Below are 27,993 nucleotides of genomic sequence, written 5' to 3' on the forward strand. Positions count from 1 at the left end.
TCAAAATAAACAAAATTTAGAAGGTCAGGGGACAATGGTGACTGATAATTATTTTAAATTAAACGACACGTGAAACCGCAAGGTCTCACAAGTTATGCAAATTAACCCCTATACATGTAACATAGAGTATAGTGATATTGATAGAAACACTGATTCCTTTTATCTACAGCATCAATATTTAGGTATTAGCATCTTTGTATGGTTATCACCTTTAAAATTCTCATTTAATCATTAAATATACTATGTAATTTATAAGTCTTGTCCTGACTAATCCACTAGCCTATCAATGCACAGCCTGAAGCCACTGGAATCAGAAACTTTAAGCTATTTTTATGACAGAATGAGAAGGAAAAGCACATAACGTAATTGCGGTCTCTTTCTAAAACATGCATAGTGTAAAAACTAGATTTTGGTGAAATAACTTCAAAACGCCAAACACTAAGCATTTAGCATTTTTTAAATAATCAATTATCATTCGAAAAATGGCATAACACAAACAGATTAAAAACATAAATTCGCCATAAACATTACCAGCAAATCTTTAATGACTATTTTTTATGTTTAGAATCATTTTAAATATCCAGAATGTTCTTCAAGTATATAGATATAATAAATTAAAATTTTCGTTTTGGTTAATGTACAGACAAGTCGTAAAGGTCATACCAGTAATATAACAACTACTATAATCTACCATTACGAAGAAACTTTAAAAAAAATAAACTACTATGCCCATGTAATAAAGTGAATATATATTTTTTTTAAATTCATGCTAATTATACATATATTGTACAGTTCGTATGAAGATTATAAATATAATTTTCTATCTCTCAAATTACTTCTTTCTTTCATGAATAGTATTATTGGCTTTTATCTTAGTATACACCTTTTGCGACTAACCGTAACTAATTATTATAAAAACTAAAACATCCTACAAACATATTTTTCACTACTACAATCTTTTGTCACTTCCTTTCAAATGAAGAATACAATTTGCTTGAAAGAGACAAAACATGTTTATAAAACGTGTGATGTTCTAAAAAAACAAGTAACTACTAGAAATACTACCGAACACCAGACTGGTAACATTAGACGTATAAATAATATTGTTTCTAGAATTAAAAAAAAAACAATTGTAACAAAATATATGTACAAGTAGATTAAAATTACATTACAATTTCCGATTATGGGACGCAAGTAAGGTCACAAGGACATGACGGCATCAAATTAAGTTCTACAAACAATGATCTATCTAGTATACTACATAAAAAAAGTGAAAACACGAAATATTTACCATCATATTTGTAGAGATCTAAACGATTTATCACAAAAATTGATAAACTCATAAAATAGACAATAATTTTACTAAATATAAAATAAAAACATTATAAATCTTTAATTATTTATGAAAACAAAACAAAATGCATGATATATCCTATATACATATATTTTTTTCAACGCTTTTCCCAATTTAAATTTGGAAGGTCAAATATAAAAAAAAAAATTGACATTGGATGTCGTAAACTGTCAATTTTTTTTTAATTTGTCATATGCATAGGCACAGGATTCTAAAACATACAGTCCGCTTTCATGTTTGAAATGTTAAAAAAAACAATACACACTCAGTTTTTTTTTTAAATAATGCATTTATGTACGCACAAATTAATATGTATTCACTGTTCAACAGACTCACTTTCCGTGACCCACCGTTGGGGTCACAATTGACTATTATTGGACTATCCGTGACCCCAAAATAGGTCATGGGCGCCAAGCAATTTGCCCTGTTTAGACTTGCAGCTTTACAGTGAGACCGTTGGTGAAGCTCGCTATTCATGTTTTATGCATATTAATACAGGATTTATATTATATTATGATTAACATATCCGGCGTCGTCTAACGGTCTCTTCCGTGTGCATCGTTGCAGTGGAAATGTTCTCTCTGATGATATATAAATAGATACGAAACAGTATGTTTTAATATAAATAGTGGGGCTGAAGTGAGTGAGGGGCTTGTTATGTAGCTACCTAATTAATGATACCTAGGTACACCGTAGCTAGACTTTAGTACTTATTAAAAATTTGGCTGCTTTAAAGTTATCAACGGGAAGATAAGTTTTTAATAAGTATATAATACGCGGTATTATTAAAAATAATAATCTAAACAGTACTAAGTTTCTCATAAATAATTGTTAATCTGTACATGATAATCCACGTAATCAAATCCATTCAAAATCTATTTAAACATATTTAGGTTTATTATCATTTAGGTAAGCACATATTTAATACTTATAAGTAAGTACTTAGCATATGCATAAATTATTTGTAGAACAATAGTACAATGTTAGGATTATTACGAGCGTGAAATACCTATACAATTGTCAACAATAAATTACAATATGTAATGAAGAATATTTTAGAGTAAATTATGTTAGTATCGACTGTAAACGTCCATACATTTCTATTACTTGATAAGAACGCTAATAAAAAAATATTAACCTACATTTCTCTTAGATCTTTTACTTATAACAATAAATAAATGTGTTACATTAATTAAATATCACAAACACTAAACGAAGGATATAATAATTAAGACACACGATGGAATCATTCATTGTGACGAAGTTTGAAAATGGCGGCAAATTTGAAATACAAAGATGGCCGCCTAACCTCAATTGAAATAGAATAATTGTAATAACACCAATACAAGGCATTGAATCAGCACAACTGATTGTATATAATAAGCTAAATTATTTTTACCGTAGTCCATTATCTTCGTTTGTCAATCCGGGACGTTCAGTTCTGCCCATATGGGATAGAATGGTGACGCCGGCCCACCCCAGGACCAGTCACGTGGTATGGCCAAATGGCAGAGTCCAGACTTGATGACGCCTGAGTACCCGTTGAAACTAGTCTTCTCCACAGGTCCTGGACACATTATCGAACTTCGGCTGATATTCTTGGTATTTATGCTCGTTGTAACATCTTCGTTAAGTAGCGACTCGTATGTAGTTATAGCTGAAAAAATAATATTTATTAAGTCAGCATATTTTTATTATTAATAATTTCTTATCGGAAATAAGTATTTTTAAATGATTGCGATTTCGTCCAGAATGCGGTCATGACAGTCACTCCCAATTTTGTGATAAACTAAAAAGACAATCTAGTAAAATTTAATGTATAAATGATTTTACAATAGAAATGCCAGAAAACAAGAAGTAGAAAAAAATCCAGCTATGTTCCAATTATTAGACAAACTTAATTGTATAAAAGGATTAAAATCTTCGCAATTGCATTCGAGCAATGAAAGAATACTTTTAAAATAGATATAAATATCTTAAATATACAAATAAAATTTAATAATAAATATTTTAAAGATATAAATATTTTAAAATAGATATAAATAGCTCTAAAGTTGATGAAATCCTATTTAGATAATAGAATGCAAATTGTTGAAATAAATGGTGTAAGGTCCGAAGGTTCTAGTGTTAAAATGGGTGTTCCTCGGGTTGGGGTTCCTCCTATTCTTGGTCCTTTTTTATTTTTAGTTTACATAAATGACCTTCATTCACTTCAGAATTGTAGTAACGCTTAGTGGAAGCTTCCTGGGCCCATAACCTTTTACAATGTATATCAGCATCAAAATTACGCTGATAAATATAAACCGAGTGATGTTTTATTAATATATTATGTATTATTATTATTTTTCATAGTACAATTGTCGGCCTACCAAAGAGTCTACATTATAATAATATACATAATAACAAACGGTTTATTATATGTATAATCTTTGTTTATCTATTCTTGCTAGACCCCACATGGGATATATGTGGAGCGTAATAAGATAGGAAATACCCATAAATATGGATTACATAAATGTTAATAAAATAAGTCGTTTTAATGTTAGTTACGTACTTACAACCGACATCGCAACAACTCATGACGAGAAAAGCGATAACATGCTTAATGAGGATTATACAGCTTAATAACTATGTAATAGGCGCTATCTAGGTACAATGTTTGTATGAGTACAATAATGAAACATGACAAGTGCATTTTTGTAATGATTCTGACGTTAAAACATCATAATTGTGGATAAAAAAAATCTGTATGATACTAGCAAACCGTCCCGCCTTTGTAGGGCCCAATAATGCATTTTGATTTAGCTATTTTTTTATAAGAATTTGTTAACTGCTCTGATATGTCAGGCAGTCAGTAAGGTTCTCTTTTTATTAAAATTAATCTATCTCCTAAAGTGTTTGTTGAAATTGAACGATGTAAAAGACAATTTTGTTAAAAATTCTTATAATAAATAACGTATTTATTTATATAAGGATTAATATTATGTTTCTAAAAACAATTAATTGGATAAAAATGGTTATAGTGAGTTAACTTGTCGAAAACACTGCCGAAATATTGGGAAAACAACAAAAAAAACGTGGTAAGATCCCATGATTTATTCATTTTGCGTATATCTACCGTTCAACGTCAAAAACAATCATATCTTACAATATTGCGGCGTACAAATCGAATGACCCACTTAAATGTATCGAAGACATTTCAAAGGATAGCATGCGTTAATTGCTTTGCAATTAATTATTTATACAATTTTCAATGACATACATTTCCACACTTTTCGTTACATTCCACAACAACCAACTTGACCGTCATCTTTATTTTACATAAATTGAAATAATCTTTATTCAAGTAAACTTAATATAAGCATTTTTGATTAGTCATATTTTTTATTCTACCACTTATTCGGAACGCAGATTCATCACAAGAAGAATGATAAAGAATCTTGGGTGTTGCTCTATGAAATAAATGTTGTTCAAAATAAGATTTTTAAGAATTTTGAGCGAATGGAATTTTGTGTTTATGTAAATGGAATGGTAAACGAGACGTAGACAACTAATTGTATAATCAATTAACAGTCTAGCGTTTCTCTAGAGACTAAATCAGCTGCTAAACAACTTGTTTTATAAGCTATGTTTCGGTTGTAGGTTACGATTAGGCTGTGAAGTTACAAGATATGATACATTTCGTCTTAGTCATCTGAAATGCCAATGCACGGGTGGTATCACGGCTTACATAAACTCTAAAAAATATAGAAAGATGTTACTTCAGTTATTCGGCGGAAGGATACCATATTATTTAAACAATTCATAAAATTTACTTCTGTTAATAAAATATTAGATATTTATATTAAACTATGTATAATACAGAACGTTAGCTTGTTCATGTTTCAAGATAAATAAAAACAATTACTTACATTGAACATTGTCCCATGAACAGAATTCACCAATGAGCGCCAGCTGCAAGTCTGAACTCTGCGCCAACTCTGCCGCTCGCTGAAGCGCCGCACGGTCGTCATCTCCGAGTCGTTCCGTACAGAGCATGTTAAAGAGGATGACTGGCCTCTCGCAGACTAAGAATGCTGGAAAAATTGTGTTCAATTAGCATTATTTCTTTTAATATATGATAATGGAATCCTCACACTTACACTAACGGTTTACTATGACGGGGCGCCAGAAGGATGATAAAATTGGTCAGACTAGAATTTATCACGATGGTTTCCAGGGGGAACTCCGTGGATGTGAACCTAAAACGGATGTGAACCTATGATAAAAGAATGATGCACCCGCATGCGCTAACGGTTGCGCTGGCGTGACACCAGTAGAGAGGTTCACGATGGTTTCCAGGAGAACCATGTTGAAGTCAATGTGACATGGCACATTGTTAGCAACGGAGTCATCAGTCCACATTATTAATAATTCCCTGTCTCCTCTCAAATTAGTATTCAGTTCCATACATTTATGTCGTTCATTCACAGTTTTCCTACTAAGGAAAGTGCGAACTGTCCACTGAGATTTCTATATTAGGTAACGTTGATGTTTAGAAACGTTTATTAGCTATGCTGAGCATTACAAATTTCAATGAATTTAATAAACTAGCTGCCGAAGCTTTCTCGAGAGACTACAAAGACGAGAGGTAACCATTTGCCATAAGATGGGTCATATGGCTTCTTTGCCACCATCGTATAAAAAAAGTTTTCTCTAGAGACTATAGCTAAGGTTTGTCAAGAAGAATATCTTAAGTCGATTCAGTAACGCACACATAACACGGCTGATGTATGAGCTATATTACTGTAAAGTTTCATTAAAATTCGGTTTGCGTGAAAAAGTAACAAATATCCATCCATACTCACAAGCTTTCGAGTTTATAATATTATTAAGATAATATATACACATTTTATATGTAAATATAGACCAAAAGTTCATTAAGTAATTTTATGTTATTGGAGTAAGGAGGGCAATGGACGTTATTAATCAAGACTACAGAATATTCGTTGTCGTAGTTGAAAAATAAGGTGTTATATTTTTTAATATGATACGAAACATTTGGTAGTCTAGCGGTTTAGCATACCGCTTTACTTCCGATGGTCGCGGTTCCATTCCTCGAAAGGTGCAATCATTTGTATTCATTATTAGTATGATTGTTGTATTGGTCTGTATGTTTTCGATGTATATTATGTATGTATTTATAAAAAAAATGTGAGTATTTAGGTATATTTACTTACGTAGTATTTATACTAGACAACCTAGTACCCATAACACAAGGTCTACTTAGTTTGGGATAGATGACACTGTATGGATAGTTCTAGCTATTATTATATGGAAATTGAAAAGATTTCTACGCTTTAGTTCTGTTAATATATTTACGGCAAATAATTTTCCGTAAAACATATACACCTATTATATAATGTAGAACATGATAATTCAGATAGTTATCAAATCATAACTGTAATCTAGATAGTGGGACAATGTATGGTCGCAGTGTCCTTGGCAGTGTACAAGTGATGCAGATTCATTATGGGTGTCATTTTTTATATCACAATTGATGTAACAAGGCATTTATGTCATTAAAGACTTATATCATTAAATCTAGCTGAGTTTAATGACGTAAGTGGCGGGGACTAGTACAAATTTGAACCGATTGAAAACTGTACCCTTCAGTTCCCAAGATTACTAACAGATTGGCGCACACAGTCAAACAGGCAAAATATTATTGTATGTGTACGGAGTCTATCAGAATGTTAGTGACAGTGCAACCTAACGATTAATCAACAGGTAGCTGCCGCTCGTAGACAAAACAACAATAAAATCAAAGAGAGCGCAGTGTCATAACAAAATTCACCAAGACTTAAATCTGAAAACTGTTACATACACAATACGCACAATAGTGCCCTGAACCCTTCTGTGTCTCGTTGCCTAAAACTGGGTCTTTTCTAAAATAACAACCAAACAGTAACCACTGCATCACTGCCAGAATATGTCGGGATTAGTTAATTAAAAAGCCCTAATAATGGGCCTCTCGAATGAATACTCCAATAGACTATTGCAATTGAGTAAAATCAATATATGCATCATGACTAGGGCCACTGGACATTGCAAATTGTAAAAACAATATATTGTTTTTACAATTTGGAGGGTCACTACTAGACACTGTGAATTGAAGAAACACCTGCCAAACTTAGGCATGAGCTCAACAACAATCTGCAGATTTTGCCAAGCTAAAGAGGAAACACTACTATATATTCTATGTGGTTGTATCCCACTCATTCATAAACGATCTCCTTTGGAAAGTATCCTGAGGAGATACAAACCATCGCTTCTAAGAATATCCTTCATTTCTAGTCCCTGACGGGTTAGGTAAGAAACTTTGAAAAAGAGCGAGGACAATAGATCTGTGCAGGTAGCAGCGATACAGGTCTTAGCACCTGACAATAGCCCAAAACCTTCAATAAAAAAATACAATATCTTGACACTCGTGTCGCATTAGGGCAACTTAACGATTAATCGACATTATTCTGACGGTCTTAGACACAAGAATACTAAAATCAAAAGGTATGGCATAGGAACAAAATGGGTAAACGGACTGATGGAGGGTGTACCGCTCTTATACACCACTTAAGGAAATTCGCGGGTTTATATACATAAATAACCCCAATAGTTGGTGGCTACTTATGAATAGGTTTATTTATACCCACTAGTTGTTACGAGAATATAAATAGCTCTAGTAATCTGTGGTTACGTATGTGTATATACATTGTAATTATGTTGAGAAGTAGTTTCCTGTTTCAGAGTTTTATGTAGTATAAAGACCAAATCCGTATTATTCAGCATCAGTTTTACCTACCATTGTAAGAATTTTAGGAGTCATCGTTATAAACAACTTCAAGTATTACTTCTTCAGTATATCAGTATTTATAGAACAGAATTGGCGACCATGAGTTCCTATTTTTGACCGTAATTTTAAAAGGGTTAAAACTTCTTATGAAGGGAGAAATTGAAATCATTACTCGGAAAAAATTGAAACACCATTTTTCACTTCACATACTGTTCCTATCTATTTTATCGAATTGGATGGGAATAGAGAAATTCGTAAAGATTCCAGTAGTAATGGTCAGGTTTCCGCACTAAATATTTGTTCCTAGCTGTGAATTTAAACATGGGATAGAATAGATTTACAAATTAAATACAATAGAGTAGAGCGGAGTTGAAAATTGGAATCGAAAAGGAAAAAATAAAGAAAGGTTTTAAAATTTAAAATTAGCAGGATTGATTGCCTATGAAAGCAATTACATGCCATTTCATAGTGTCTATTAAAATGTAGTCCTGTTACTAGCAATAGAAAAATTGGCAGAATTAAGTGCCTTTGATAGTAAGAAAATAATTACATAGCATTGTTACAGTGTTCATTGAAATGTAACCCTATTATTACCACGTATGCTATTAGACCCACCTCCACGCGACCCTTGAAACTATCACGGTTAATTCCAGATGTATTCTCTACTACTTACTCTACTAACAGATCTACCATCAGTCTACAGTTAGGAACACCATAAAACAGACTTAAACTGTGACGTCTGTATAACATGTGCTACCATTCCTCACATCTACGAGTATGACGTCATACTCTATGTATCTTACTAATATTATAAATGCGAAAGTAAGTATGTCTGTCTGTCTGTCGCGCTTTCACGCCTAAACTACTGAACCGATTTAAACGAAATTTGGTACACAGATAGTCTAGATCCTGAAAGAGGATATATGCTATTTTAGGGTTGTAAGAGGTTGATAGGGGTGACGAAAGATTGTATGGAAGTATCGTCACTTTTAAAGCGAGAAGCTTGAAAATTATTTTTTAGGCTTTTGATTAAATATAAATAAATATGATATATAAACTTGGTAAAAAAATTAATAGAGGTAAAACAAAGTAGAAGATGAAAGTATGTGTGGTATTTCGTGATTTCTGAAGCTAGAGCGATGAAACTTTCTTGTTTAGCTGTTTTGAATTAGATTATGAAATATTTTTTCTTTATATCATCAAGGTCAATCCATGCGCAGTCGCGGGCACAGCTAGTTTAATATAGTTTAAAATAAGTAGCATTCTTATCTATATCGACGTTATCAAGGCGATAGATACATAGATAGAGCACAGTACAAGTAAATACACACGTTCCACGTGCGTGCATGTGACGCTTCAGTTAACAATTGGTTACCTGTTTGTTGGATGAAGGATCGCGAATTCAAGTCGTTGACCTACATAGAGCGAGTTTCGGTGTTGTACTAATTAATAAATATTAAATAATTTAAAATTTTGCATGACTATTGAGGCAAAGCATAATGACATGGATATTATATTCTACAACTAACTATAACCGCGACTTCGTCTGCGTGGAATGTAACTTTATTTTTTTAAATAAAAGTAGCCTAAGTTACTCCTTATTACATAATCTACCTGCCAATAAAAGTCCCGTCAAAATCGGTCCAACCATTTCAGAGATTAACCGGAACAAATAGACAGACAAAAATAGTAAAAAATATTATTTTGGTGTACCGTATTTATATTCATATGCATGTAGTAAAAAAACAGCTATTTCAACATTACAAACAGACCATCCAATTTTATTTATTACCATTATAACCATTATACTTATGTTAATCGCAAATAAATTTGATTTGAATAATTATTATTCTGTTTTATATTGTGCTAGCGACCCGCTTCGACTCTACGCGGGTGTATGATATACACATACACATGTATTATACATCTATTGATTCCAGGATCAATCTATGAAATCATAGTGAAAACTACATTAAAATCCATTTCGAGGTTTCTAAGAAGTAAGTAGAGAAATATGCAGACTAAAAAAACGAATTTGCTTTATAGCATTTTTACGTTACGACGGGCTCGATAGTCTAGCGATTTAAAACATCACCTTACATCCGATGGTGGCGGGTTCGATTCTTCACACGGTGCAAAGATTTGTATTCATGAGTGTGATTGTTTGTATAGATTTGGGTGTTTTCTAAGTACATTATGTAGGTATTAATACGTGAAGCCAAAACTTTGTACCTCCTTGTTATGAAAATTGCGCGGACGCAGGAATATGACATTTCGAACACTTATAGTTTATATAGCGAGTGCAGAATGCATTTTTTAAATGATGCAATATACAAAAAAAAAACAAAAAATATACATTAAATCAATAAAAACATTACACACACGCATATATCTTTATTTTAATTAATTACTAGCTTGTCGCCCCGGCTTCGCACGGTTGTACATGTATTATATATACAAATTTTCCTCTTGAATTTATCTGTCTACTAGCTGTCCCGGCAAACGTTGTTTTGCCATATAGTTTAATAACGCTATAAAAAAATAGGGTTGATGATAGAAGGGTGAAAATTTAGGATTGTATGTATTTTTGTATGTTGTATCATAAAAAAAATAGACACTAAAAATTTTGTCTAAAAAATAAAAAATAAATTTAGGGGTGGACTACCCCTAACATTTAGGGGGATTAAAAATAGATGTTGGCCGATTCTCAGACCTACTCAATACGCTCACAAAATTTCATGAAAATCGGTCAAGCCGTTTCGGAGGACTATGGGAACGAAAACTGTGACACGAGAATTTTATATATAAAATATTACAAAAAACCGATTCAAAATCCGTTGCGTAGTTTTAAAGATTTAAGTATAAATAACATAGGGACAGACAGTGACAGCGACTTTGTTTTATATTATGTAATGATGGTCATATTTCGACCACTAGTGTATCTGAAACTTCGTTAACAAAGTTAATTAATTGTGAATCTATATGGAATTCTGCTTAATCTTTTAGACAACAAACTCGCAGCATTGGTAATAATTAAATTAGAGTACATCGCTGAAATCAACGCAAACATCATTGTCTTGAATCATTGATGAACTGTGAGCAAATTGTGCCAATTACATGAGCTATTTGTTACTTTATTACCGATCATTTGAACATAAAATCGAATGACCTTCGTGGATTGTTACGTCTGTTTCAATATCAGTATCTAAAATTCAAGGTTCCGTGTACAGACTTGGATATAAGAACGTTCTTCTTGCATTGTTGTTATTTCTTTTATGTAATTAAAAAGCAAACAAACTGACAGGCCGCTAAGAATCTGTGACTACCCCATTTAGTGATTATAATCATGAAGGTATATTTATTATAATTAAACTATTTCTAATTGCCTCAGATTATATATAAATAAATAAAATTAGTGTTTGTAATTTTAAAATAAACATGTTTTCACTAAGTGCATATGAAAGTATATATGATACTGAAGTTTAAAAAAGAATTTAATTGTTTTTGACTGTCTGTTTGTTATTGCTAGTTCCTGAAACGGCTGGATCTGTTTTGACGGGATGTTCACTCGCAGATAGCTAATGTCATAAGGAGTAACTTAGGCAACATTTATGTTAGAAAATTTAATAAATAAAAAAGTTTAATTCCACGGCAACGAATTTCGGATAACAGCTGGTTATTAATAGAAAACATCATTCAATTAATATTCTCATTAAACGCAAACTGTAAAATTGGATGTTTCTTGGTAATTTTTAATGTCCAACAATAATTGACTAAAACGTATACTTTCATATAATTCACATGCCGGTTATAGTAAATATTGCTGATCAATAATATTTCATGTAACAACTTATCTTCTGTACCAATATATCGCAAACAAATTATTTTCTTTCATTTCATTTCACTAAACTATATCAGTATTTCCAATCGTAATGGTCAAAAAGTATATGGTAACTTCTCATGAAGTTACCATATACTAAAAAAAGCAATCCGTGAAAAATTCTTACTGATACGATTATGTGCAAGTCATGCTATGACTGATGTTTTACTTGTTGACTTAACTAACTAATGGGTTAAGTGTAATAGTTACGAGATTTGGCACATTACTACCTATTATGTAATCCGTACCAATATTATAACTGCGAAAGGGTGTCTCTAGATTTCTCTGTATATCTATTATCTTTTTTCATCACCATAATCATCCCACTGCAGTCCACTGCTGGACATAGGCGTCTCACAAGGCACGCCACGGGCACGATATACAGTTCTTGTGCAATCTTCCAATATTTTCCTTATATATATATATTATTATTTTCTTTCTTGCCTACTATATAAAGTCATTCGCATGAGTCAATCATGGTGACATGGACGGGGTCGCAGTTCGAAGTCAGTTTTATCATAAACCACATGACTACTTAGTGGATTCATATTTTAATTCCGATACAATGATCATGTGTGCGACCACAATTCTCTAATGGTGAGCAAATTCCGACCATTATTGAGGCTACACCCTTATTGCGACACGTGTTTCATGTCTGAACGAGGCATTATCAGTTATTGAATGGAGTTCGGATATAGCTTGGAACCCAAATGTTAAACCGCGATGATGGTTGGACCGCCGAACAGTCTACACTAGGCTCAGAACTCAATAACGGTCGGAATTTGATCACCATTAGAGAAGGTCGTAACGGTAGTCAAGTTTTCGCACTAAACATTCGTGGTCTCATACACGCTAATTGTAGCGGAATTAAACAAAATAATATAAATCAATTAAGTAGTGAAATGGACTTCCGTAAAATAACACCTACGATAAAATATAGACCAATTGAGACAAATTGACAGCGAATATTATCATCGGCGTGTCGTATGACCTCTGTTGCTCCTTATATAGTTAGTAACATGTCGAGACCTCCAGACTGAACTGGATTGGCTAAATTTGCAATTAATAGCCTCAATCAATCAATCAACTTCACTTTATAAATACCTACCGACCTGTCCCGTCGTATCTCGTACAAGTGCTATTATTGAAGACTTTTTTTGTAAAGTAAATCGAGGTAAATTTTTTAATTTTTTTTGTTAATAATGCAATTACATAACTTTACGGGAAAAGGATTGTTAGTAATATGGAATAGTGATCCCATTGCTAGCAATATACCAAGTCAGGTCGACCTCCACGCGGTTCCCCTGGAAACCATCATGGAAAATTTGCCACGATGGGCTAACTGGCCTGACCTCATGAAGGTAAGATGAGCATCTTACCTTCCACTGGTCCCCCGCCAGCGTAAACCACCGGGAGCACCATTTCATTATCATGCAATAAAAAAATATATAGCTTTTATTATGCAATTGGAATGGCAAAGATCACAGCCACAGCGCCATCTAGTCCCAAGATAAGTAGATCTTGTATTATGGGTACTAAACGACTGATATAAATATATTTTTGGAAAGTTATATGTACATAGGAAAGATCTAGGCCAATACAAACAAACATATTTATGAATACAAGACATAAAGGTCTTAAAAAGGTGGCTTTTAGATATATTACAAAACAACTGTTTTTACATGCCATAACAAAAATTACTGAGAATTCATATAAATAATTGCCAACCATTAGGTAGTTGCTTGAAACTCAATTACACACTAATTATTAGCTATTCAATTTAAACTGTAGTTATATAACGTTTAACTACTTTGTCAAGTTAACAAGAACGGATCCATTACAATGTAAATAGACAATTAAAAATGGACAAGGTATTATCGAAATTGATATATAAACATACATATTGATCTCATATATTTTCTTTGACGGCCTCGGTGGTCTACCGGTTTAGCACATCGCTTTACTTCCGATGGTCGCGGGTTCGATTCCTCGCACGGTACAAACATATATGAGTTTGATTGTTTGTATCAATCTAGGTGTTTTCTATTTCTAATGTATTTATGAAAAAAATGTATATATCTATGTATTTGTATCAGTTATCTATATCTATATACACATAACACAAGCTTTAGCTAGCTTAACTTGGGTCTAGAGAGCGCTGTTGAGATTATCATTATTATTGTATACTAGCTAATCGCCCCGGCTTCGCCTGGTGTACATGTATTATACATATAAACCTTCCTCTTGAATCATTCTATCTATTAAAAAACCGCTTCAAAATCCATTGTGTAGTTTTAAAGATTTAAGCTGTCCCTATGTATATAGGGACGGACAGACAGCGACAGCGACTTTGTTTTATACTATGTTTACATACTCTGCAATAACGCTAAACCTATACGTCAAAAACAGTACAACGTATTTAGATTATAGCATTTGTGAACTTATCTCTACTAAATATACGTACACCAAGATTATGGACTAAAGTTAGCCCATAATCTTAAGATGGTATTAGATACGACGAAAATCCCAGGCTTTAAATCTAGACACTTGGACAGCGATGAAATTAAAATATTATACATATATTCATTTACAGCTTAGATTTATTGCCAAAAACAAGCAAAAAGGGAATGATCTATGCAATGTATGCATGAAATGAGTAATGAAAATGGACGATGATAAATTCGTGTTTAGATTAGGATAGAACCAATAAATACCATTTGGTTCTTTCTGCTAACCCTATAAAAAATCTGTCTTGAATATATCAGCATTGCTAAACATAACAATGATTGACACATACAATGTCGAGTATAAATAGCCCAGATAATAGACAACGAGAATATGGAAAATATATAAAAGTCACAAAAGAAGTTGAAAAATAGAAATAATTGTTTTAAATTTATCATACTTATTTTCTCCTAAAAATATATATGTGACAGACCTGAGAAAAAAGAATGGAAAATAAGAAAAAGAGTAGAAAAACTCCTTTGCTTCAGAAAATGTGACCAAGTAGCGATAAAAATAGAATGAAAAACAAGAAAAAAGTTGAAAAACATGTTTGCTCGTATTTGCTATCAATACTATTACTAAACTATTATACATACGTATATGTTGACTACGGATTATGGATACCAGTGATGATTAAATATTTAAGATCAGCAGATAGTAAGAAAAATGTTTACGAATATCAGAAGATACATTCCGTTTCTACACGACGTGTTTACATTTATTTTCAAACAATCGATCGCTGCGAACTGCTTTCAACAGAGGCCGACGTTCTTGTTACATACATATTTGGTCGTGATATTTACATGTTTACATACATTACACAAGTAATATAAACTAACAATGATGTCCTAATCATTAATGAAAACGTCCACACCCGAGCACTTGTATATTTTTTATCTTTCTTATCACATTTTGGTGTTCCACACAAATCTTTATGTAGTGTTTATGTCTGTACAAGGAGGTTTATTCGTCAAGCGTATATTCCGGACTGATCACACTTTTAAGGATATGTGTATCCTAATAATAACTTCTTGCTAATCTTTTGAAATGGCTGATTCCATTTTGATAGGACTTTCGCTCACAGATAGGTAATATATTATATAGAGTAAATAAGATTACTTCTATTTTATACATTTTATAAAAAAAATCAATTAATTTCATAATAGCTAGCTTATACAATAAAAGCAGAGCCATGACTCTACATTTATAATTTATCATATATACTCTATATTACTAGATATATATATTTTTTTTGTGTATGTGTTTTGCTCGATAAATTAGTCGTTTTTTTATATTATGGCATACAATTATACGGCCCATCTGATGGTAAATGGTTACCGTAGTCTATGGACGCCCCAATTTCATATACATTATGACATACAAGAATATGGCCCATCTTATTGTAAACGGTTACCGTAGCCTATAGACACCTGAATTTCAATCCATTTCCTCCATACATTATATCATATTCATAGTTATTTTCATTGACCTATAATATATCAACACATATGCTAAACATCTTGCTATATTTCGTTTGTAAGATGCGACAACGACGATGACGACAGTGCTGTGCGACACATTGTAAGCTGTGTTTTGGTTGTAGGGTGAGATTAGGCAGTGGAATTAGAGGATAAGAGGCATGACATATTAATTCATGGAATAGCAACGCATGAGACTATCACAGGTGTTACATGATAACGTGACGTTCGAAATGCTGTTCATGTGCGAGTATACAGGCGACGATTCCCGCTTATCATCAGGTGGGACATCAGCTTGTTTGCCATTCCAATTACATTAAAAAACAATAGTTTAGAAATTACCTCTAAATGATGAAATATTTATTCAAGTAATTCTAATGGATCTAGTAGATGAAAAGAAATAGTATTAATCTGATTAGTAAGGCATAAGGTCGAGGTCATTAGTAAATTCTATTTGAAATTGAAATACCAAAAACTTTTCAGAGAGAAGGAACAATAGACAATAGATATCTTTACATAGACATATACAACGAAGTTGTCTGTTCGCTTATATCTTTTAAATGCAGTTTTCTGCAACAGATAGAGTGCTTCAAGAAGCAGTAAAGTAGAAGCCGAGAAATTAAAAAAATATATCCACTTGTGCGTAGCTGGGTGGATCGCTAGTCTGACATAAGACTACTAACAAAGAGTGCTAGGAACAAAGAACACGACGATGATTGGTGTCATAAGATCATATGTCAAAGCGCGACTGATTCACACATTGATCAATCATAGCCTGTTGTTTTCATTCGAATGAGTAATGATTGTAGGCATTTATTGATGTCTTATCTTGATTCTATTTTCTAACTTTAAGTCATTTAAACTCATCTTCACTTGTAAAGGGTACCTATATAAAATGTATTTTATCAAACTTTTGACGAAAAATTTTCTGAACACATTTCGTCAATTAAACAGGGATCGTAATTAAGACAATTGCCTAACTTAACCCGAGATTCGAATCCCTACTGGTGCTCTCAGATTGAAGTCGTATCTGTCAGGCAGGAGTTGGCCTTCAGCCGCTCCATAAGTCCTTCCGCGGGTTTGAAGTGCCATATGCACTCACTACCTAACGTTTGGGGAAGCTAGTTGCAGCCAACAGCATTAGAATAGTTAAAAGAAATATCTATTGTAATAATAAAGAAAGTGCTAACATAACTATCATTGGTCATCAAGCGATCTTATCAAACTCTTTAGGATCTTATCTAATACATATTGACATATTAGATCCTGTATTTACAGTGATAATAAAATATTATTGATCAAACGACTTGAACTTTGAACCGTAAATATGTTATTCCGTTTCCTAATCTTAATTTATGCACTTTTTTTTTATTTTCAATTAGAATTGGCAAACTATATAACAGCTAATCAAAACAATCTATCAACCGCAAAATAAACTCTATGTCCTCATGTTACACCAGTGCATTAATTCCTTTCCATTGCGGAAGAACACATTGTCATAGCTCAGTGTTATTTCTAAGTAGTTTTGTTCTTAAATACACTTTTAATTTGAAAAAATAATCAATCAACATTAATAATAATAATAAAGTAGTAAACTTATTATTATTAAGTAGGAATTTTTTTTGGAAATATTCATAATAACGAAAATACCTAGATGAAAACAAATAATCATACACCTGAACACAAATGTTTGTATCGTGCGAGGAATCGAAGCCGCGACTGTCAGAAGTAAGGCGGTGTGCTAAACCCCTAAAAAGTAACATTGTTAACTAAATATGCCAATTAAAAGTTAAACGGCATAGACTAACCTTGCGGCGTGCTGGCAAATCTCCCGGTACTCAGCGCTGACAGTTCCGCAACTATGCTCCGCACGTGGCTCGCCTCGGGCCGAGAATACCACGGGTGGTCGCCGGTTAACTGCTCAATCTTTATACCCCTATCTCCGGCGTCGTAGATAAACCCTAAATTATCGCTGTAACAAAATAATACATCTATAGTGGTTCCTAATTAAAAAAAAGTAATGTTATCAGATATTGTGCATTTACTATAATACAAGTATATAGATACTGCTCGCGCTCTGTCTGCTAACTAAGCTGTATGTCATGATTAAAACTAAATCAGTTATGTTTAAAATTTCCTAGCAGTATTAAAATGTACAGCTACATATATTTTGTATCTGTAGAATTTTTTTTAAACCTTTTTTTTGGCATGCGACATCAAGGAATGTTATCGATGGCATTGACCAACATTGATTACAAACAATAACCACAGATCTCACAGAACAATGCAAACGTAGAAAATGTTTATGTTTTTTCATGTAAAACTGGAGCCGTGTAACGTATCGAGGAATATATTTAACAGTTTCAACAAATGTACTACTTATAATCGAAACAAAACTAAAATGTCTAGTTTAAAGGCTTCACAAAATTAGAAATAGTATAAATAAAAAAATACTGTAATTTTGTGAATTTATGGATATGTATGGTGATAATTTATGATGATGTACAATATCTAAGTAACCGAACTGAAACTCCAATTTTTATCATAAACCCTACTCTGGGTTAAATAAAATTTGAAGTGCTTAACTAATAAAGAATCTATATGAATAAAAATGAACCTTTATTTTTGGAATCAGGTACTCAAAGCTTCATTTGAAAAGAATAAGATCTGAGTTTCTTTACATTATTAGTAAATTTGTTTCTTGGTATACTTGACATGTCACAAGAGTCTGTAATGGACCTACAATATTTTGTAGTTCATAAATTTTTTCTTAAAACAGAAACATGTATACAAAATTACTGAGGAAACGATGATATTCACATAAGCATAAAACTGCGTTGCGGCGCCCTACTCCGAGTTTATATAATCTTTATTCAAATAAACATAATATAAGCATTTTAGAATAGTCATATTTTATTGGTTCTACCACTCATTCGAAACGCAGACTCATCACAAGAAGAACAAGGACGAAACTAGCATGTTGCTCTTTTAAATAAATGTTGTTTAAAAATACATCTACCTAACACCTATATGAAAGGGGGAAATTGGATTGTTAGTAATGTGGATTGATAACCCCATTGCTAGCAATGTACAATGTCAAAATTTTAGCAATTCGTCAATGTTATATCCACGCGGATTTATTGTCATATTTAAAACTTGAAAAACAGGAATAACGAATGGCCTCGATGGTCTAGCGGTATCGGTAGATGAACCATCGTGTTAAATTCCTGATGAATTTGCACGATGGGCTAATCTTATTAGTGACCTGACCTCATGCTCATCTTGTCATCTGAACGGGTTTTGATATAACTTTACAGTATCCTCCACTGGTGCCCCGCCAGCGTAAACCGTTAGCGCAGGCGGGTGCACCATTCCATTATCAATCCTCAAAAAAACACCTATATGAATTATATTTCTAGTAAATCATTTCACTTCGACTACTTATCTGCAGTAAGTATATTTTAGTCGATTGTTTGACTGATTGTAATCAGTTATTTCGTTCTGATTAAAAAGAGTTTATATCGGAACGGCCTCTGTGGGTATTTAGGAAACCTGTTGAGTAGGTAACACAATTCTATTTTAGTACAATATGTTAAAAACTTATTGTAATAATATCTGTGCTTTGTAATATGTATTAACCGATTTGTGAAGCCAAAAAAATTATTACGGTTTTTATTAAAAGCTGAACTCAATTATCAGTTCATTTTACCAGTATTACACTCGCTATTACGCTAAATTTTAGCAATTCGCTCAATGTTATATCTGGTAATGCTTGAGTCATTTGTCATATTTAAAACTTGAAAAACAGGAATACCGAATGGCCTCGATGGTCTAGCGGTATCGGTAGATGAACCAGCGAAGTAAGGCGGTGCTGCGTTACTTCCGATGGTCGCTGGTTCAGTTCCTCGCACGGTACAAACACTTGTATTTATGAATACGATTGTTCGTGTTAGTCTAGATGTTATCTTATTAGTAAGATACAACAATAACATCTGGACTAACATATAAACGCGAACGTTTGTGAGTATGGATGGATATATGTATGGATGCATGTTTGTCAAAAATTACTGAACGGGTTTTGGTATAACTTTACAGTATAATCATTACATAGTATAAAACAAAGTCACTGTCGCTGTCTGTCCCTATGTATGCTTAAATCTTTAAAATTACGCAACGGATTTTGAAGTAGTTTTTTTTATAATAGATAAAGTGATTCAAGAGAAAATTCCGTGCGAAGCCGGGGCGAGTAGCTAGTAGCTTATATATCAGAATAACACATAGGTTACAGTTTAAAAAGGTGTCATGGAAACTGGGCGTAGTATGATACATGTTAAGTAAGTGTCATGCAGACGAAGTTGCGCGGGTCAGCCAGTATATGAATGAATGGAAACTGTAATAATTTCTATGATTTAAAATTCAATGCGCTAAATTATCGTATAACTTCAGTATAATTAAATAGTTAAGATGTCCAATAAAATAGTTGGTTATCCCATTTGCATATTATTATAAGAACAATAAGATAATGCTGAATACAATATTATCCTTCGTATTTCCTCAACCACTCGCATATAAATTCTAAACAACACGCAACTGATATAAAAAGAAACAAACAAGCTAATAATAGCCCACGCTCTTTGTTGCCTTTATTATGCTTCGATTATAATTTAGAAGAGACTAGTTGCCTCCCACGACTTTGAATCCGTTTTTCCCGATCCTGTGGGTATTTAGGAAACCTGTTGTGTAGGTAACACAATTCTATTTTAGTACAATATGTTAAAAACTTATTGTAATAATATAGACTGTCTAAAATATTTTCACTGAGCTTTGCAATATAATGTTTATGTTTTTTTCTGGATACCTCAGATAACCTATTTTAGAAATATAAATAATAATTATACAAATAAACTTAATATAGTTTCTGTATGTCGATATTATACTGGGTAAATAGAAATAAAAATAATCTTTATTCAAATAAACTTAATATAATCACTTTTGAACACTCATTTTTATTCGACCACTGAAGACTCTAGAAGATTGAGGAAGAAACTTGCGTGTTGCTCTTTTGAATAAATATTGTTCGAAGAAAATATACATTAACAAGGATCAGGCAGGCGACAATCAACATAGAAACGTACTTTGTTCGATCAGTTAACATTATAAGCGCCATGAATTTAAAGTTAGATTTTTTACACAAACTATATTTTTTTATTATTGTTTACTATTTTTTTAATAAGAAAACGAATAATTTTAAAATTGTTTATTTTCATTAATATTGCAAATATTGATACAAACTATGTTACTTTCATAAGCGGAAGGATCTTATAATACAGTTTAATTTTTAATATTAGGTATATTATTTAAGCAATCCGTTTTTTCATCCATCTTAATTTTGTCACGATTCATGTTGTTTTATGTTGTGCAATAATTTATTCATAACATGACGTACGAGTACAAACGTTAGCTTATAAACCTGGTCTTAATTTTTGAGTCGGATTTAAATTTGAGTCAAGACGACTTAAAGGATTAGTATACTGGTGGACTGTTATCTGAGGTATAAATAAATCAATGTGAATATAAAACCTTCGTGGTTTTCTAACATAATTTGATTTTTTGTTCATAAGACAATTCGAAATTTGAAATTCAAAATTAATTAGTTGATTTAAGTTTGACTCAAAACTAAAAAAACTAGAAAATAGCTAAGCCAGAATAAAAAAAAGTTTTAATGACATCATATGTCGTTTTAAGGGTATTTTTTTATTTTGTAAAATTATATAATATTGAACAGTAATGAACAAGAAAGTGTTATTTTTTGGATCCGTTGTTTAATTATGATCATTAGTACGATACTACGTTAGTCAAGCTGATAGTCACTCTCGTTTTACGAACATATTAACGTATGTTTCTCTCTTGAAAAAGCGAAAATGAAGGAAATTAAAAAGAAGACCGCAAACCAAAACGTGGGGCGAAATAATCGCCTGTTAAACAAAGCATTAAATTATTATTTTATAAACTGAATTAATAATCATAATAGTTTAAATTCGTGAGTCATAATTACAATTTTATCATAATGTAATTATGACTCACGAATTATATCATAATGCTTTATTCTATTTATAAATGTGTTTATTATAAATTTAACTATGGTTGTCTCTACCACACTGAGATAGTCCTAGTGGGTACAAAATTTCATATTTATCCATATATAAAAAAATGGACAGAGATTTACAAACAATACATACAATAGATATAAATGCATGCATGGTTCGGAAATTACCCGCGATTACCAGAAATAAACGGCGTACTAAATAGATAGATCACCAAGGTCGTCCTACTATGCGATAAATGATAGTGGGGTGGGGGAATTCAAATTCAATAATCATTTATTCATTTTGGACATATTAGCCGCTTATGAACATCTATGAAGTTTTTTATATTATATTTTTTCCTTACCGTCCAGCTCACTATATAGATCCAATTGAGAAGAACTGGCAAGAAACTCAATTAATTTTTTTTTAAAGTCAGTTTAGTTACAATGTATATTTATATAGGTCTAACATTAAATGAATATCCCGTGCATGAACAACTATTATCATGCACACTCGTCATTCAAGTAATCGTTAAGTGAGTCATAGGCTTTGCTGTGCATATGATAATGTAGACCTTACCTTTCCGTTTGTTCAGGTATGCAGTATTCCCAATTTCGACTATTGCACTGAAACTCTCGTACTCGTCGTATCACCGGCGAGTTTAGTTCATCACAGATTTCTTTCAAGGCCCCCTTGTCTATCACATCTTGTATGGCTATTAGTGATAATCTGTTGAGCAAAATTATAAAATTAATATTTGTAATAAATTCCGTATCAAAAATAAAATACAATTGGATGGAAAGGGAGAGGACACCCTGAAAAAGATGGATGCTTGTGTGAAAGATGATATGAATAAAAGGAGGGTATGCTCAGATATGACGGCCGATAGAGATCAGTAGAAGAGAATGATGCAAGCAATACATGCAAGGCAATGATGATGATAAAATATAAAATCCAATAAATTGTATAACACCATGTAAATCAACTTAGCTTTAAAAAAAGACACCGCATCATAATTATTACAGACAATAACATATATAAACTTCAATTTTATAACACCTTTTTGTATGGCTTAATATAATAATTACATTACATTTTTAATCAGCATTGCAATTTTTTAACGAAATATGTTTCGTTTCTAATTGAAAGTCGCATGACGTTTCAAAATACATACCTTTAAAAAATTAAGAAAATCAAAGCTAAGTACAATGAAAAGTCCATTAAAATATCAGACCAAATAGGAATGTACAGTAGATCAAAATCGTGACTACGCGAACCAGACGTTGCGAGATATCCATATATATTCTATCAACGGACAAGTATAATTAAATTGATTGTTTGTAATCTATATAAACAATTAAGTGATTCGACTTTGCTCATATGTGTTTTAATTACGTCATACACTATTTATAGGGTGCCTTATCAGACAGAGATGCGCCCGATACTATGGTGCGGTTTAAATTCTTCACAAGATGTCAAGGCCAGGTAAACTATAATATATAAACTATAATTTTATTATTTAGATCAATATTAACAGTGGTATAATATGATTATTTAATTGTTTTCATAATGTAAAAATATATATGCATCAACAGGAGTAATTTTATTGAAAAAATATATTTATAAATGGCCGTTTGATACTATAATTGCATTATTACATATTATTATTATTAAGGAAAGATGTTCTATGAATATTATTGAATATGTCTAATTATGTGGGTGGATCGAAAATAAAGCAGTTTTTATAAAACTATCTCGTAGTTTACTCATAATCTATATAAACAATTAAGTGATTCGACTTTGCTCATATGTGTTTTAATTACGTCATACACTATTTATAGGGTGCCTTATCAGACAGAGATGCGCCCGATGGCCAGGTGTTTATTTACGACATTTCAGAATAATAATAATAATCATCTCGGGACAATTCACACAGCGCCATCTAGACCCAAGTTAAGCTAGCTAAAGCTTGTGTTATGAGTACTAGATAACTGATACAAATAATACAACATAGATATTTTTTTTTTCGTAATTACATAGCAATAAATATTATACAAAGAAGACACTCAGACCGATACAAACAATCGTACTACAGAATACAAATGTTTATGTCGTCCGAGGAATCGAACCCGCGACCATCGGAAGTAAGGCGGTGTGCTAAACCGCTAGACGTCAATCACGTTGATTAAAGACGAATAATAAGATTTTATTGTTAACGCTTGGACTTGAATACTTCGTAGCAATGTGCATTGTTGGGAAGAAGTTCGCGGTTCCCCCTGGAAACCATCGTGATAAATTCCCGGTGAATTTATTACAATGGGCTAACTGACCTGACCTCATGCTGATAAGCATACCAGTGGAGGATGATAGCATGCTATCATTCTCCATTAGTGCCCCACCAGCGTAAACCGATAGGGCAGGCAGATACACCATTCCAATATCATCCATAAGAATATATGTCCATAGATAAATATGAGTAGGCCTCAGCCACAATCTACTCGTAAGTTTGTTCGCGGATTTAGAGTGCACTCTGCACTCGTCCCTATATTCGTCCGATGATGCTCCAAAGGCCAGCTATGGCCAACAGGACTAGAATAACAACACTGATTATTCTTTTTTCAAACTATTCCTTCTTTTATTTTACCCCTATAATTACCAGAAATCATATCTACTATATTTCTTAACACAGCTTAAAAGCAAACTGCTTGACGGCTGACTTAGGTGCGATTGAGACGACTTTTTACACTCTACTTCTATTGCGACATTTTAAACATTTTAACTACGTCATTGTACTTATTGTACTGAAATTACTAATTCTAGCAACCGGAATATTATGCGGATCAAGTTTCTTTACATAATTCAGATAAAACACTGATAAATAATAGAGCAGATAACTTAATAGATAATACTGAATTACCAATAATTTAATACTAACAGATAACTGTTTCTCTGTAATCGGAGTTCGTAGCTAGGAAAGCATTCCTGAATAGTAATTGTTAGGTGTCGCGTGTTTGACAGCGTACAAAAACATTGCCTGCATCTAGCTCAATTTAAAATTTAAAACAATCACGGCATCGTGTTAGGAAATTTATATATATATATATATAATACACTTTTGTATCATATAAGTACAATAAACCCTACAATAACTAAATAATTTACTGATAAAAACATTAAAGAATATACTCACTTGTTTTCTAAAATAGTCAAACAGACTACCTCTCTCACTCCTGGATTGAATATTTTGTCTAAACTGAGCTGATGAAGGTTCCACGACGCCAACCGGCAACACCTGACCCCGTATCTGTCGTAATTGAACGCCTCACTTTGCATCGGTCTATGCGAATACGCTGAGAGTAACTCCAGGATATCATTGACTGGCGCTGTAGCGAATCCATTCGGTAGTCTTGTGGTCGTTAACCTACTCTTTGGTGTGGTGATTCCACCATTTGGTGTTATGTCACTTAAAGACGCTGGCTCCGTCCAGCCATTCACATTTCTATATAACAATGTCTGCATACTCTCATACTTTCGAAGTTCTAAACTCAAATGTTGTTTAGCTATCAACAATTTATTTGTGTCCACACCTCTTACTTTTATTAAATCGTCCAGCGACTTAAAGGGTCCTTTTTTATTTCTATAATCGACTATATTTGCAGCTAATTCTTGATTAAGACCAGGTACACATTGTAATTGGAATACAGTGGAAGAGTTGACAGAACACAATCTGCTTTCACCAGGCAACCTTATGCTATCTAATGAGTGTGTGCATGAACTCGCTCGAGACAACTGTTTCTTCACACATATTTCGGGTCTTAATAATTCTAGTCTTTCAGCACCTAAACCTAAAAATAAACATATGATTAACCACATGTAATGTCATATAAGTCCATTGTAATCTCTGATACATAAGAACACAAAGGCAGTGCAGCAATATGATTCAAGTCGTGGATAGTATAATTTATTCTTATTTCCATGACTGTACACTATGGACACCACTTCCCATTAGTTGGGCTATCTCATGTGTATCTTGTTTATGTATGTTGTCTAGGCATCAATATTTATTTATTTATTTATTAAAGGAAAACCAAGGCGAACTATATACAGTATACACATATTGAATCAATATAAAAACACACTAAGCTACTTACAGGCTTTCACACATAGCTGAGAAAATGAGTGAAATTTGTTTATTTTTCCTCACACAGAAAAAAATCAATTACTTAAATTAATATGTATACTAAAATAAAAATATATAATTACAATAAGTCACAGAGGTAACAAAATCACATTTAAATTATTCTATTCTAAATCTTGCTAATAACAAGCAGATAAAAATTAAAATAATATTTATTTTATAAAACTGAGGTCATATGTCATGAATTAAGAAGTTAATTACTATGTACTGTTAAAATTATTAATAAAAATATTTGTTTAATTTGTTCAGACTTGATTAATAAGGTCAAATGTTAACTAAAACAAATATTGAAGTAAAGTTCAAAATTCAAATGCAAGAGCAATTATATTTTCACACTTGACTTCTTATAACTGGATTGGACTTTGAAATTTTCATTACAATAATAAATGTCTTGTCATTGATCCAAAGTTAAAGTCTTAGATAATATTTATAACTTATTGCATAATAATAATAATAGTAAATATACATAAATAAATATAATTTAAAATTATCAACATTTGCTTTTTCCTTATCCCATTCATTTGTGGTTGGTGTAATATGTTTTCCATTCATCCCTGTTCCCAGTAACCTCGTTATTTACTCCCTTTCTTGCCATATCATCTTCCACACTTCCATTTTAGCAAAACATAATATTATTTAATATGTAATAAACATATTAATTGCTCAGTTACTTTTAACTACAATCAATACAAAATTGAATGAATGTTACTGCTCCACATTGACAATTAATTAAAGTTAATTAGTCATAAACTGCAATTCAATGTTTACAAACTTCAGTATTTATGAGAAAAAAATTTAAACATCTTTGATGAATTTTATTTTTTTTTCCATACAAAAAAATAAATTACTTAATAACTATATGCAATGAAATAACAAACACAGACTATAATGATACTTGTTGTTAACATAGCTTTATAGAAATAATTTTTAAAGCCAAGTAATTTTATTTCTCTTCATTTATATATAAAGAAAAAATCATAAATGCAGACTATGTTACTGACTTATAATATTTGGAAAGAATTTATAAAGAGAGCAAGTAGTTTTTGTCTGTTCATTCATTATAAAAAAAAACAAATCTTTCCTGTTTATGGCCTTAGCAGACAAGAATTATATTTACCTGAGACAAGTGCAAGGTCATCAACTTTCTTGAAACCTCCAATCATCTTCCTGTGTCGTACTATCTCTTGTGCCAACTGCCTGTTCACATCAGGCAAAGTCATTAATTGTTCCTCAGTCGCTGTGTTCACATTCATCTGTTCCGGGTACTCTGTGGAGCCCCCGGAGCCGTTCGATGATGGCAAGTTGAACGTGTGACTGAGCCTGCTTTTCTTTTTCGTACTCCGCCTCAAAAAATTACGAATAGAATTATGTCTTTCCATTCTATTTAAAGTGCTCGAGAAACGTCTGCCAGTTGTCACTGAACTGGAACTCTGTCCCATATTGTCACTAACTCATCACCACAAGGGATTAATCACTAATTTCACTGGAGAATATCAAGAAAAACAAATTAGATTACGTACACACACCACTGCCGTCTGTACACGGCAACCGCGAATCCAAACTGATGACTATTACGTTTATGATATCACATGATAATTCTTAATATAATCCAACGAGAATTATCTTCAAAGTATTTATTTGTTTTCTTTAACTCGACAGACTA

At 32.3% G+C, this 27,993-nt stretch overlaps 1 protein-coding gene across 1 annotated transcript; it reads right to left on the reverse strand.

Annotated features, from left to right (window-relative positions):
- Nucleotides 1-5: 5 nt before the first annotated feature.
- LOC131854701 (endonuclease/exonuclease/phosphatase family domain-containing protein 1-like) lies at nucleotides 6-27,993 on the reverse strand. Its single transcript, XM_059205836.1, has 6 exons — nucleotides 27,448-27,993; nucleotides 25,323-25,977; nucleotides 22,712-22,861; nucleotides 17,855-18,018; nucleotides 5,266-5,430; nucleotides 6-3,011 (listed from the first exon to the last, which is right to left on the reverse strand). Exons 1-6 carry the CDS (start codon nucleotides 27,767-27,769, stop codon nucleotides 2,776-2,778), a joined length of 1,692 nt encoding a protein of 563 aa, XP_059061819.1. The 5' UTR covers nucleotides 27,770-27,993; the 3' UTR covers nucleotides 6-2,775.

Source organism: Achroia grisella, unplaced genomic scaffold, assembly GCF_030625045.1.
Source record: "Achroia grisella isolate CSIRO2021 unplaced genomic scaffold, CSIRO_AGI_Agris_v1 utg1244, whole genome shotgun sequence".
Classification (NCBI taxonomy): Eukaryota; Metazoa; Arthropoda; class Insecta; order Lepidoptera; family Pyralidae; genus Achroia; species Achroia grisella.